Genomic DNA, 14,666 nt, shown 5'->3' on the forward strand with positions numbered 1-14,666 from the left:
CTTTTTTCTTTTTCCTTTGGAGGGAAATAATCAATGCCACATTCTCAAGTACTCTCTCTCTTCAAGAAAGTGCTTCAAGTTCAGGAGAAGGGACAACTGGATTTCAAAGCACAGAGGTTCCTGCGAGAGAAGCTGGTACCCCGATAACCTACAAGCACTTGCTGCAGCAAACTGCTTCAGCCCTTCCTTTTAAATGCCTTCCCCTTTATTTATAATGCTACAAGGTTATTTTTGATTAATGCTGAGTATCACTTTCTTATCACTTTAAACAAATAGTTTTTAAATTTTTATGATCTTCCCATTATTTGTAAAAAGCCATCTTTGTGTGTGTGTGTGTGTGTGTGTGTGTATGTTACTAAGAAATGCCATAATTTAACTCTATAATATGAAACCACCTATTAATTTGTGAAGTTATTTTTGCTAAATATCAAATGATAAGCAAGTGACTTCAACTATTTAGTAAACTGTCATAGAGTGTTACTGTTTCACCAAAGAAGCCAAAGACTAAAAATCTATTAAAAGGACATATCTGAACTTTTATGATACTAATCTAGAAACATCAAACAAAAAGATAGAACTAAAATTGCTGAATGCCAACCAAGAAGACATAGCTTTCATGTCTATCAATTGTACCAAATATACTCATAAAATATTATACATATCATATGACCTCTGAGAACTCAATAATATATCTATCCTAAAATCATATTATTTCACATAACTCACACTTGAAGCAGAACCTTCATAAAACAGTATACACAACTCTCACACTAGAAGTAGGAATGTTAACTTTATTTATTTTTCTTTTTTAGAGACGGAATCTCACTCTGTTGTCCAGCCTGGAGTGTAGTGGTGTGATCTCAGCTCACTGCAAGCTCCACCACCCGAGTTCAAGAGAGCCTCCTGCCTCAGCCTCCTGAGTAGCTGAGATCACACTCGGATAATTTTTTTTGTATTTTTTGTAGATACAGGGTTTTATCGTGTTGGCCAGGCTGGTTTCGAACTCCTGACCCAAATAGTCCGCCTGCCTCGGCCTCCCAAAGTGTTAGGATTACATGAGCCACTGTGCCCGGCCTAGAAATACTAAGTTTAGAATGGACTAATGTACAACAGAGATTGATTCAAAACTTTGTAAGATGAGAATAACAAAAGAAAATGTATTTGCATTATGTTAACCCCTATTAAATGGTTCTAGAATATATAAAAAAAGTTTTAAAGTAAGAAGCTGATTTTAAAGGAGCAACTATAGCTAAGGCAGTGGAACTTTAAGTCTTGTCAGTTGCCATGCAAAAAATTGCAAAAAAATTTTTAAAATGTTTTTAACATTTTTAAGTGGTTTACGCCCATTTAAAACAAATGTTTTCAAACTAAATATTAAACAATTATTTCAAAACATATTTAGAAAGCTTATGGGGACAGTGTATGTGTTGGGTCAAAATATTTCAGTAATATGATTTGTACTTTGCAGTGACAATTATTGAGAGGAAGTAGAAGATAAATGTTTTAGAGAGATTATTATAATGGGTGAATCACAAAAACAGCTGCCTAAATGTTAGCTTTATGGGGATGTTAAGACTCTAATTCTGATCAAAATCTGATAGGGTCTTAAGAATAAAACTAAAATGTGAAGGTAAAGAGACATTTTAGACTTTAAAGAATTCCTGTGACTTCAAATGAAGGGACATTTACATTTATTTAAGGGGCGATAGTAAGTTAAATGGAGAAATAATCCATATTGCCATTGCAAACTTTAGAGGTATCTGTGCTTAATTTTTAATTTAAAAATTTAGTTAGTTGAGATGGCTGGAGAGAACTTAGAGAACAGCATTCTATTTTTAGTTTTCATTTTTCCCTATTTTCCTCCAATTTGGGTGAATCTCATAATTACAGTTCTGTGAAGCCAAGACTGTCCGTGCAGTATTTACCTTTATCCCCGGAAGTCCAGGAAGCCCAGGAAGCCCTGGTTCACCCTACATAGGAAAATCATATAGCATTATAGAATGATATTCACTCAGTCACAATATCTGGAGAAAAACATGGCAAATGTTCCTAGCTCAATACTTTCTGCAAAGATAAATTAAAAAACCGTCTACTTTCTAAAAGTTTGATGAGATTATACAATTCAGTCAACTCTTGACTTAGAAATGGGTTGACCACTTCACAGATTTTTCGGGATTTTCTCTCTTCCTTTCAGTTCACTGCACATTGGTATCTCCGTCAGACGGCGAGAAAGAGGAGTCAAAAGAGAAGAAACTCCCATATTTCATTATTTCTTCATTAAATGATTTGTTGGGGAGGCTGAATCTATTTGCCAAATGAAGATAATATGTGCATTTCAACAATGCATCCTATCCCAGTATTCCCTCACCTTAGATAATCAAGAGTTGGCTATATGAACAGATGGTCACATCAAAACAATATTCATTAAAAGTCGTGCTCACTTAAAAAGTATAGTAAGTTTTCCTTTTCATTCCTGAATGATGAGAAGATAAATGAATACTTAAGATTAAACCTAACTCCAGTCTGTATTTCTGACAATTGTTGAGTCTGAGCAACCCTGCTTAGCAGCTTAGGGCTAATGGTACTATGCAGCTGTTGCTGAATACAGGTTTGAGATTAAGTAGTACATTTTGGGTGAGCATATTGGAGTCAAGCTTAACCTTCTCATTTTCACAGAGTTGTCTACATTATTTTAAGCCCAAAGAATGATAACAAGAGGTTCCATTGCTTAGAAAATCTCCTGAATTCTACTAAAGAAGTATAAAGGAATCTCAGGAGAAAATGAAAGCCCTCTCTGTTGGATTGAAGTGACTATTTTTTGTGGAAATAACATTTGAAGGCAAAAGGGTGATACTATTTTGTGATGGCCAGTTAGTGGGATGACAACTATACTAAAAGACACAGGAGTATTAAACTAACAGTGAAGTGACAAAAGAAAGCATTTCCTTTCATCTAAATGCTTTAACAATCCTCATTTCAAGGAACATCCACTAAGTCCAACCAGAAGTTTCATCTTTAGTATTATTATTTTCAAATTACGAATCACCATAGTTTGTTCTGATGTTATCACAAAGTGATGCCTGAGACTGCTTGTTAAGCTGTGTGATTAGACCAAAAAAGGACAATGGTTTTCTTGATGATTTAGGTCAAAGTTACTTCAGGAATGCAAAAGAAAAACAATTCTATCTGAAACTACATAAATGAAGGTTTGCACTGTGAACAATAAGACTAAAATGAGATTAAGCCAGAGGAGAAAGGCTGATTATCAACAACTTGTTATTCCATTCAAAGAATGTCCAAGTAGATTAAATTTCACACAGATATAACATTATATATTTGATCTTCTTTTACTTTCTCTTTTACCTTTCAATCAATGAGTTTAAGAGGATCCAGTAAAAAGAGCTTGTATATATTTTTTGCTGAAAATTCTCTTTTATGTTAAAAACGTATAAGGCCCTTGAAAACAGTAAATTGCAACAGAATATACAACTAATAAAAGTAAACATATTGGTGGCAAATCTATAGCTTTGCATTCTTTCAGAAAAGTCCCCCCAAACTCATTTTTGCAGACATTCTATCTGAAACATCTGTGGAAATACGTAGGTTGTAACATTATTGTCCAACAGGTGTTCTTGTCACCTCTTTTCTTCCCACCAAATGAAAGGATTGAATGACTACTTTAAAGAAATATATTCATTTAAACATGCATGCATACATAGACACACACCCATGTTTTTAATCAAGAAAAAGATGTGTAAGACATTATGGAATATTTTATAATGTAGATTGACTACTTAGAGATTGAGCATTTAACTTTTCTCTACATCATATATGTACTATGTACGTGTGTTAAGTAATAAATGTATTTTTTAGTGAATAGATACTTAGAAATTCACATTTCTCATAGTTTTCATATTTCATAATTTGACCTTTCAAGTTTATGTTTATTAGTTGATATGATGAAAGATTATAATACATGTAATGTTACCCTTTATGGAACATCGCCTAACATTTTTAGAAAGACATTTTTTTCCTATATAAATCCTCTGTCTTTATACCATAAAAGGTTATCTTCTAACTAGGACAACTGTGTCCAACCCACAGCCCACAGGCCACATGCAGCCCAGGATGGCTTTGAATATGGCCCAACACAAATTCATAAACTTTCTTAAAATGTTATGAGATTTTTTGTGTAATTTTTTTTTTTTTTAGCTCATCAGCTATTGTTAGTGTTAATGTACTTTATGTGTGGCCCAAGACAGTTTTTCTTCCATGTGGCCCAGGGAAGACAAAAGATTGGACACTCCTGAACTAGGTGATAGCTTTTCAGTTAACTTCTCCATTCTTGCCTATTTCTTGGCTCAGGGGCTTCTCTCAAGAACTCAATTTGGGGATGCACAACCCAAAATCTGGGATCAGATCTTGGTCATAATTAGGATTTGATTCATTATCCCATTCAAAGGGGATATCAAAATAAATCAAAAGTGTAACATATCTGTGTAAAGCTTAACCTTCAGGTTTAGACTTTTGCTTTTTTCCCCTTCTTTTCACCTTTCACCCTCCATTACAGGAGAACCTCAAAATCAGGACTCTGCCTTCACCTCATGTCCCTGCTAGAGTGCCCTAAATATTTCTAGAGAGTTTAACTGTGAGGGGCCCTTCTGATAGGAGATCAATTTTACTCCTTTAAAATTAAAATATTTATTTTTAAAAGATGTGGGAAAGTTAGGAAGGAAAGAATTAGGTGATGAAACACAATACTTATTTTATAAATCTACACACTCACTCTACAAGCACATATGTACACTCCAACTCACACATCAATCACATACTAAACTCTTGAGGCTATAAAAGAAAGAAAATCCAATGGAATTATTCCTACATTATAAATATAACTCTAGATCTCAAACTCTCATGCTGAAAAAGACCACACGGTAGAAAGCTAACTGATGAGCTTTTGCTGTGTCACACAGTACATTCTGTACTTTTCTGGGAGTGTCTCTGACACAGGAGCCTAAGTGCCAATGAACCCCCAGCATGGTTCTGCAATGGAGAGGAAAATGCCGTGGAAGATCTCTTGAAGAGATTCTGTACTCAGTTCAGTTTATTTTTCTAATCTACATCAGCAGCAAGCATGGACATAATTTACTTTTAAATCAATGTTGGGCTAAGTATTGCCAAATCCCGATATTAGACAAAGGAATTCATAATATTGTGGGAAAGTGGGATTGTATCAAATGGTAGAATCTGGCCTAAATATTAATGAAAAAGATGATGCTCACTTTAGGGCACATACTCATTCAGAAGGACTGTAAGCTTTTAAGGATTCTACCCCTTCTCTCAATATAATTTAAAACTGGTTTTTAGTGCAATGCAAAGGAAATCCAGTGTTCCCATAAGTAAATCTATAAACTTTCAGAATGAATCTAAACTGTATTTCTAAGTAATCATTATGATAAGGCAATGTTTTATTAAGTAATTGAAAATCTATTTGAATATTCCACTCTGAAAACAGTGTAAACTATATGAGATTATAGCAGGTTTGTTTTGGTTTATTTTTTAGAGACACAACTGTCTTACAGACTTTTTAGCAAATCACAGACTTGGAGAGCAGTAAAAACTTAGCCTTTAAATTTGAAAGACTAAGGGACCTAAAATTAGATTGTCTGAGAAGATCAGTTGCTTTTTCAAACCAAAGCAGACCATGGATCTCTGTATCACTAATTCCAAATTTCTTAAATAAAGAATTGATAGGAAATCTTAGAAAATAAATAGTAAATTTTGCAGAGTTCTGCTAGGCTCTTTGAAAGAGTCTCAACTTACCTAAAACTGGGCCCAATGAGTCATTGCTTAGACTCCTAGTTTTAAGAGAAAAATCTGTTTTTAAATTAGAGAAATGTTAAAATAATGTGAAAGACCTCCTCAAAAATTATGTCCATCCTAAGTGTTTAAAATGAAGCAATTATCCTCTCAATGACTTCAAGAAGTTGGAAACATTATTTTACTACATCTTAAGGTTCCAAAATACAAGAAGGGATGTATTCCCTCTTCCCTTTTCTGCTAATGAGGTAAATTTTATTTTTCTATTCATATGTTTATCTACAACATCAGCTACTGCTAGACAAAGGCAGAGTCATGATCTCATGATCTTTAAGAGATTTAACTTAATATAGAATCCACATTTACTTGCTAGCTACATCTGTGGTCTAAAATCTGACTGTATGGGCATTGATATCCAAATGCTCAGACGATAAACTGCTAGCATGTGTTTCCCGTTTCAGACTCAAATGTGAGTATGAATCTAAACATATTCACTGCATGTCTTCTAATTTATTGCTAAAGTGACATACAAATAAAAAAACAAAAACTAATGTATCCATAAAATGGTATGGCTAGTGCCTCTAATTAAAATTTAGTTCATTAACAAATTTAGTGTGTATAACAACAGTCATGGCACAAGTAGATATAAATCACACAAAAAATTATCAGTATGGAAGCATTTGCAATGATAGGAAAAGGAATATAACTCATAAAGAATTGTCCATTACTATTGAGACAGTTTAATGACAGTTAGATAGAAACAGCAAAGCAACACAGCCAATTATAGACATTTTTTCCTATTAAAAAGTTATTTAAAAAAAGATAGAAACATGCAGATTACCATTAAGCATGCAGGATAAATTGTTGGCATTCCAACCCACCTGATCTTTGTTAGTTTCAAACAGCTAAGTATATGCAGACTTTATTTCACAAAGCATATTTTACATATATAAAGTTTGTTTGCACATTGTGCTATGGTCATCATCAAGACCTTTTAAAATGCAAAACAACAATAACACTCTGTAATGCAAAACATGAAAACCGCATCATTTTGTAATAATTGTTTTCATATTACACAGTGGATGGTAGATATAAAATGATGAATATGAGACAGTAAGAACACACTAGAGATAGAGACATTACCTTTTGCCCTGGACGACCAGATTCCCCAGGTTCTCCCTGGCCAAAGAAAACCAAAGGTGAAAAAGATGGTCTTACAAGAATTTTCTAAAACCCTTAGGCCTCTGGGCACCATCACAGGGATGGCCTAGCCCCCTTCTTCAACCACATGTGTTTTATTTCCTTTATCCTGCGAATCTACATCTCACTAGACATAGGGTTTTTTGTTTTTTTTTTTTGCTGTAAATATAGCTATAGATAACATATAAATCACATTTCCATAAAAACCAATCAGAAAGGGAAGAGAATGCAAGACTTCTTATTTAAACCTTCATCAAATTTCCCACAGATATTCCCTATTGTTTTTGGAAGCCTAATTATTGCAGGAGAATAAGAACAGAGTTATAACCATCAAAGTTGCTAAAAAGGGAGAGAAAGTAGAGGCCTATAAAAATCAGAACTGTAACTCCTGGAGTACAAATACTTGCAAGGTTATAGTTACCTTAATTCCTGCAGCAGATGATCCAGGGTCACCCTAAAATGAAACCCAGGAGAGATTATGCCACAAGTTATGGGAATAGGAAACATCACAAGCACTGAGAGCCATCACCAACACAGGTACTCAAAGGGTACCTCATGACTAATGGGCCTAACTATGTTCCATAAGACTTTGTACCAATATCTCAGCTGTTAAGATGTCAACAATTTCCAAGATAGACAATGTACTTCCTAAAAACTGGGTTTACTTCGCATGCAGATACATAAGGACTACATTCTGTGAAATAAACATATGAATTTCTTCCCTTGATACAGTGCTAAAAATACATTGTGAAGCAATAAATTACAATTTAGGGATATGGAACTTTTGGCTTTCTCTATTCCTGGAATTTATTAATGCCATCAGCTATCATTTACTGGGAGTTCCCTGACCCTTTTGCTCTTCAGCAAGTCAAGGTTCAACAGATGAAGTCAGAGGTTAATGATGTCGAGTTAGAAAAAGCCACGCAGCAGATCAGTTTGTTTTCCTCATGAAGCACTGTCACAGTTACAATGGGCACATTTTTTCCAGCTTTACACTTATTTCACTGTAACTCAGGCACCAGGAAGTTACAGGATGATGGATGACTTGTGGGTGAGGGGGACACATGTGAGCTCTGAGAGAAAGTCTTGAGACAGAATCTGTTTTTTTAAAAGGCACTGTATTCCAGCCAGATTTCACAGAGGGTGAATACTTCTCTACAGAAAATGTGTTGTAAATAAGCAGACAGGAACTAATGGGGAAAATAATATGGAGGGTAGCTGGGAATATTGCTTATTTCTGAAATGAAGTAAGCAAAGGGCCTAGAATTTCAGGTTCCTTCTAGCCCTCTCTGTCTCATGAATACGCTAGAAGGAAAAAGAAAAGGTCATTTGAGACTGTCAAGAAAATAGAAACAGCCACAGGAGGGAGGCACATATTGGGATTTCCTCAGCTGTCTCATCTGTACAAATGCTCAAGGAGCTCTGGGGGCCCATTTCTTTGTTCTAGATTCCAGAAGCTGCTCATCAATCTCTTTTAGAGACAGACATAAGGCCTCAGGCCTCTGTACACGGGCCACTTGCCCAGCTCCCTCAATTTCTCTTCCCTCTGCCCATGGCTGGCACTTTCTCTCTTCAGTTCTTGGACTAAGTGGCTTTGCCTCAAAGACCCCTTCACCAACCAGCCTAGACACATCAGACGCATGCCCCTCATGCACACATCTTACTCTGTAGCATCATGCTCTGTTCATGTCCACCGCAGCTCACTTTCAATTGGCTATTTATGTTTCCTGCCTATTCATTGTCTGTCTCTCTGTTAGACAGTTAGCTGCATGTGAGCAGATTCTGGATCTATTTTAATTCAGTTCCCTGGCCCATAGTATATGCTCAATACATATATGGTGAACGAATGAACAAACCTCAGAAAGAATTTTTAAACAGGTTAATTGTCAAGGATCAAAATGTAAATTCTTCAGGAAGGGGAACAAAAGCTTAGGAAAGAGAAGGAAATAGCAAATTAGCTTGTTAAGTAAACCAATAGTTATGTGAATTTCTTTGACATCTATAATTGCTATTCCTCCTGTTGAAAATTAAAATGTAACTAAACATAAAAAAGAAGAGGACCCTAATACTGTCTTATTGTAGAATGAGACTGATTCCTCTTGCCAATCATTAATATCCAATTCAGTTCCAAATGGGAAGCAACATAAATGTGTCCAATAAAAAGAATATTTATTTCTACTAAATTAAGTCTGAAAGCCATCAGTACCAATGAATCAGGTTTGCAATATTTTATACAATAATATCTTTGAATTCATAAAAGCAATTTTGACTCTACAAAGTTCCTACTTTATCTCATTTAAACCTCACAAAACTCTCATGAAATAAAGGGGGCAGATATTACTATTTCCACTTAATAAACAAGGATATCAAAGCAGCTAGAGGTTAAGTGAATTTGGGGCTTCCTAAATTCTACTGCCGTGTTTTACGTTTTTTTTTTAATACAAAAAAATTGTTGGCTTATTTCATTTTGACAACAGGACATAAAGGTTGTAGTAAACTTGTGAATACAAAGAAGCTGCTTGTATTAATTGTAGTTTAATTCAATATCTTCATGAAAAGCATCCAGATAATCTCTAATGTGAGTAAAGACTAGATTTAGTTCTCATAAAAAGTGGATGGAAAGAAAAAGACAGTTTCTTGAAAGGCCAATATATTTGTGGAAATATGAGCAGTTCCATTTGATGAACAACTAAGGGTGATTTTTTTTTCTTTTTTAAAGACTTAGAACTGTGAAATCTCAAGGAATTTTTATAACTTTTAAGTGGTAACATGACTGCTGGAAGACAGTCTTAAGTTAAACATTTTAAAGGATAATGCTGCAAGTAGTGGAAATAAAACTGTGTGTGTTTATAATCCTCCTTCCCCACAAAGTGAAAATGAATACTGGATTAAAGTAGGGGGAAAAACCCCAATTGTGTCTTAAGTATACTCTTAGCTTCATAAGTCAGTTGGCTTGGAAATAAAAATTCCTACAGGGAAGTTATAGATGAGGAAATACTATGAGAAGATACTTGAGATAAATGAATTTGACTTTACTATGTATCATTCAAGCACAGTTTCCATTTTTGTTTGTGATTATTTTCAAAACTATACTCAGATAATTATAAGTGTGTTAATAAGGCACATGTGGATATATGAAGTGAATGTAGTGACTTATTTTTATCAGTCATTAATTCATTCAACAAATACTTATCAAGCACTAGTTGTGTGCCAGACATATCTATTAATAGATGCTGAGAGCTGGGAGATAACAGTGAACAACGCAGTTACAATCTCTGTCCTTGTCCTGCGTTACGATGATCATTTTCTAATATATGTAGTGCAAAAATATTATTGATGGAAAGCATGAAAGATAATTTATTTTTTTCTTTCTTTCCTTTTTTTTTTTTTGAAATCTGGTGTAGGAAGAGACTGTCATATTTGGAAAATTCTGTGTCACTATGCATGCACAAAAGGCATGATAAGCAAATGCATGGCTATCAAAGGAATTATAAAGAGTGCTGTGGAGCATATAGCAGGTGACCTACCTAATCCAAAGGAGACTGAAGGCTGCTCCAGGGAAATGACTTATAAATTAAGTTTACAGTGGACTGAAGAATGAGTAATATTAGAAAGTAGAGAAGTGGTGATGAGGAGTCGGGGGCGGAGGACAGACAGCAACAGTGTTCTAAATTATGGGAATGATGTGTGCTAATTAGGGAAGGCCTGGCACTGATTAGGGTGGGAATGCCCACTGGGATAGGCCTTCAGGTGTGATTTTATGAAAAGAAGACAGTTTGGTTGGCTCCAAATATGATGTGGCTTCTGAAAAGGCTCAGAGGATGCAAGTCAAAGATGCATTTTCACACTTCATACTTCATACATGCATCTTTGCTATGTAGATGTCAAGTATGAAGATGAAGACAGTGTGAATACACGCAGGAATGGAAATGGGGGAGAGGGGAGCAAAGAAAAAAACAGGTAATGCTAAGAAAGTGAAGGCAGAGCTTTTGAACCAACAGACAGAATTGTGAAGAGTAGAGTGATGTGGCCAAACCATTTAGTGTACAGCACAAATACCCCATTTCGCACAGGGGAAAATAGATAAGGAATCAATTTCTACACTTTTCGGTGGGGTTAACACTCCAAAGAGTGGGACATAATCCTTCAATAATAACTCTATGCATGAGTGAACTCCCGTCTTTGGCAGGTTTATGCTCTTAAACCTACGGTGTACCATGGTTGTTGGCCAGAGTGTGCTGAAGTTGCTGGCCACAGAGAAAACCCAGCCTAGTGGTTTTTGTAGTTCCACAGTATTTCCAGATGACCAGTCTGGAAAGGTTTAGATTACTTTACCATCCAAAGGCACTGAGTTGAATCAAAAGGAAAAAAAAAAAATCCTATTAAAGTCAATCAGTGACGTAATTTACTACATCAATGGCAGAAAAGAAGGATTTTTAAAAATTTTTACATCTTAAACTTGGTAAACGATGAATGAGTTTCACATACTGAACACAAAGGCCATGAGAAGAGTGTTTCCAACATGCTGGAAACAAATTATATGACAGAAGCAGGAAATGTTTAAAAAACACATCAAAAATTATATTCCAATTACAGCATTCTTGGGATAAATGCTACAGGTCGGATTACATATTATACACATTACAGATTCCTATTTACAATCCCCCGTTTAGACCCATTGAAGGTTTATAGAAATGATTTCCGTTTTAACCGAAGCATTTCTTATACTTAATTTCAGCTGACTAATAAAACTTTTTGATAAAAAAAGAATAACAATCTAGTTGATTTCAATTTCCATGTGGGAAGAAAAGCTAATATTTATTGAGAGTTTATTATGTGTGAGTCAGTATGGTAAATGATTTGCATTAATATATAAAATAAGAACAGTATTCCTTTGAGATGGCCTTGGTCTTTTCAAAGAAAAAAGCTGTTTTATCACTGTAAAATTAAATTTCAAAAAATTTAATTTTACAATATGATTAAAGAAACAATTATTGGCCTACATTCAAAAAATGAAACTTTAAAAATACATCTTTTAAGCATAAAATTCTCTACATAAATCCACATAGGCATAGTTCAGACGTAGTATAAATTTTTTTCACTTGAAAAAAATTGCCCTCTGTGTAGAATATTTCCTTTCTTTTAAGCAGAGGTTGGTAACTATGGCCAAATTCAGTTGGCCACCTGCAAGACCCGGGAGCTAAAAATGGTTTTTAAAAATCAAAATAACAATAATATTTCATGACACATGAAAATTACATGAAATTAAAATTTCAGTATCCAGAAATAAAGTTTTATTGGAACACAGCCTATCACTTGTTTATGTATTGTCTATGGTTGCTTTCATGCCATAACAACAGAGTTGAGTAGCTGTGACAGAGACCACATGGCCCACAAAATCTAAAATATTTATGTTCTGGCACTTTACTGACTTCTGCTTTTAAGCAAAGACAAGCAAGTTAGATGTAACACCAGGTTTATATATTTAGGGTTTCAAATTTTGACTTTGAGAGTAATCAGGGTATATCACTGGTCTCATTTGTATTAAACAGATTCATGCCATATTTGATTGCAGGATGATACTTAAATTTGGCAGATAAATAAAATGGGCCTACAGCAGCGATACTCAAGTGTGGGTGGCTTTGTCCCCCAGGTAACGTTTGACAATGCCTGGAGACATGTTTGATTGTCACAACTTGGAGGTGCTATAGGCATCTTGTGAGTAGGGGTCAAAAATGATGCCAAACATCTGAGGGCCCCGTAATAGAGAATTATCTGGCCCCAAATGTCAATAGTGCTGAGGCTGAGAAACACAGATCTATAAGAAACGGAGCCCACTCTAATTTCTAGACTCCTCAAATATGAATATAATTGCTACTTGGTGACATTAATTCATTCCTACCACACATGCCACATTTATATTAATATTTATGAGAAGAAAAAAGATAAATTTCTTTTTATTTTGTGGCTATGTTTTTATGACTAACCATTATCCATCTGTACTGTAATAATTTTCAAAGTGGAATAGTCTTAGTCTCAACTGTAAGGCTAAATAAATAAATTTTCATCACTCAATTACTTAGCTTGATTTAAATTAAAACCCATCTGACTTCATTCTATTTTCAATTTCTTAAAAGATCTTCTTAATCCTTAACACATAGCACAAGGGAAGTATAACATCCTTCCTCTGTCAGAGGTATCTATAAAGTACGAATCCAGGCGAAAGCTATAATGATAGACTGAGGAAAAAGAAGAAGAGAGGAGGCAGAAGACAAGCCACAAGACTACTGCAGTATAAATGCTAATAATGGTTTAAAAGACCCTTTGCCCCAGGACAGAATATGAAGCCTGACAAAATACCCAGATTTAGTGGAATTTGAATTGAGGTAAATTTTCAAGATTGCATTAGAGGGTCTAATCAAGTAACATTAACTTATAATCAAACTTTTCTTTTCCTGTTCTTTTTAAAATTATGATTTCAATGGGTTTTTGGGGGAACAGGTGGTGTTTGGTTACATGGATAAGTTCCTTAGTGGCGAGTTCCAAGATTTTGGTGCACCTATCACCCAAGCAGTGTACAATATGCCCAATGTGTAGTCTTTTATCCTCACCCCCTTCCCGCACTTTCCCCAAGTCCCCAAAGTCCATTATATCATTCTTATGCCTTATAATCAAACTTTCTTTTATTTTTTTTTTTTGAGATGGAGTCTCACTCTGTCGCCCAGGCTGGAGTGCAGTAGCACGATCTCGGCTCACTGCAAGCTCTGCCTCCCGGGTTCACACCATTCTCCTGCCTCAGCCTCCCGAGTAGCTGGGACTACAGGCACCCACCACCATGCCCAGCTAATTTTTTTGTATTTTTTTAGTAGAGACGGGGTTTCATCATGTTAGCCAGGATGGTCTCAATCTCCTGACCTCGTGATCCACCCGCGTCAGCCTCCCAAAGTGCTGGGATTACAGGCGTGAGCCACCGCGCCCGGCCTCAAACTTTTAAATCTCATTCCAATCCTCTGACATGTTCTCTCCTGAAACTGGTACAAACTGAATCACTTTAGGGCCTCTAGTTTCATATCCCTGCGTATAAAGGGAGCATCCCATTTATACATGAATAAGTGTTTTAATTCCTTGAAAGCCATATTACTGAAAACCTAGCTACACATTTTCTGTAATTTTTGACATATCATTTTACTTTGAAAATATTTTAATTTGTGGATAGGAGCTTGTGGAATAATCACCTTTTATAAATCAAATATTTAAATGTTTTCTAATCTTGGAGAATGATCTCTGACCTTTTCATGTTAAGCAACTCTCACTCATCTCTCTAAAAATCCCCCGTCTTCATAAACTTGAAATATATTTCTTGCTCATATATGTACCCTTTCATATCTTACAAAACTGTACCTTTTCGCCTGTGTCACCTTTGGGGCCGTTCTCTCCAGTGTCTCCCTGAGGAGGGGAAAAAGTGACACATGTAAAATACAAGGTGACATTAAGCAAATAATATTTTTCATTATTTTAAGCTTTCTTTCATGAACACTATATATTAAAATCTGTTGCAAATGCTCTATAGAGATAATGTATTTATACTTGACCAGTCTGTCTGATATCAATAAAAGAAATTTTACTACAACGAACATGGCTGAACA

General features: G+C 35.2%; 1 protein-coding gene across 2 annotated transcripts in view; it reads right to left on the reverse strand.

Moving 5' to 3' along the window:
• COL25A1 (collagen type XXV alpha 1 chain) overlaps positions 1 to 14,666 on the reverse strand; it is a 503,960-nt gene that overhangs the window by 76,624 nt on the left and 412,670 nt on the right. For both annotated transcript variants that reach the window (XM_003257720.4, XM_012499352.2), the window contains 4 exons: positions 14,422 to 14,466; positions 7,442 to 7,474; positions 6,964 to 6,999; positions 1,926 to 1,970 (listed from right to left, as the gene is read on the reverse strand). In XM_003257720.4, the coding sequence (XP_003257768.1) occupies positions 1,926 to 1,970; positions 6,964 to 6,999; positions 7,442 to 7,474; positions 14,422 to 14,466 (159 nt within the window). The remainder of the gene's footprint in view (positions 1 to 1,925; positions 1,971 to 6,963; positions 7,000 to 7,441; positions 7,475 to 14,421; positions 14,467 to 14,666) is intronic.

Source organism: Nomascus leucogenys, chromosome 9 (genome assembly GCF_006542625.1).
Source record: "Nomascus leucogenys isolate Asia chromosome 9, Asia_NLE_v1, whole genome shotgun sequence".
Lineage (NCBI taxonomy): Eukaryota > Metazoa > Chordata > Mammalia > Primates > Hylobatidae > Nomascus > Nomascus leucogenys.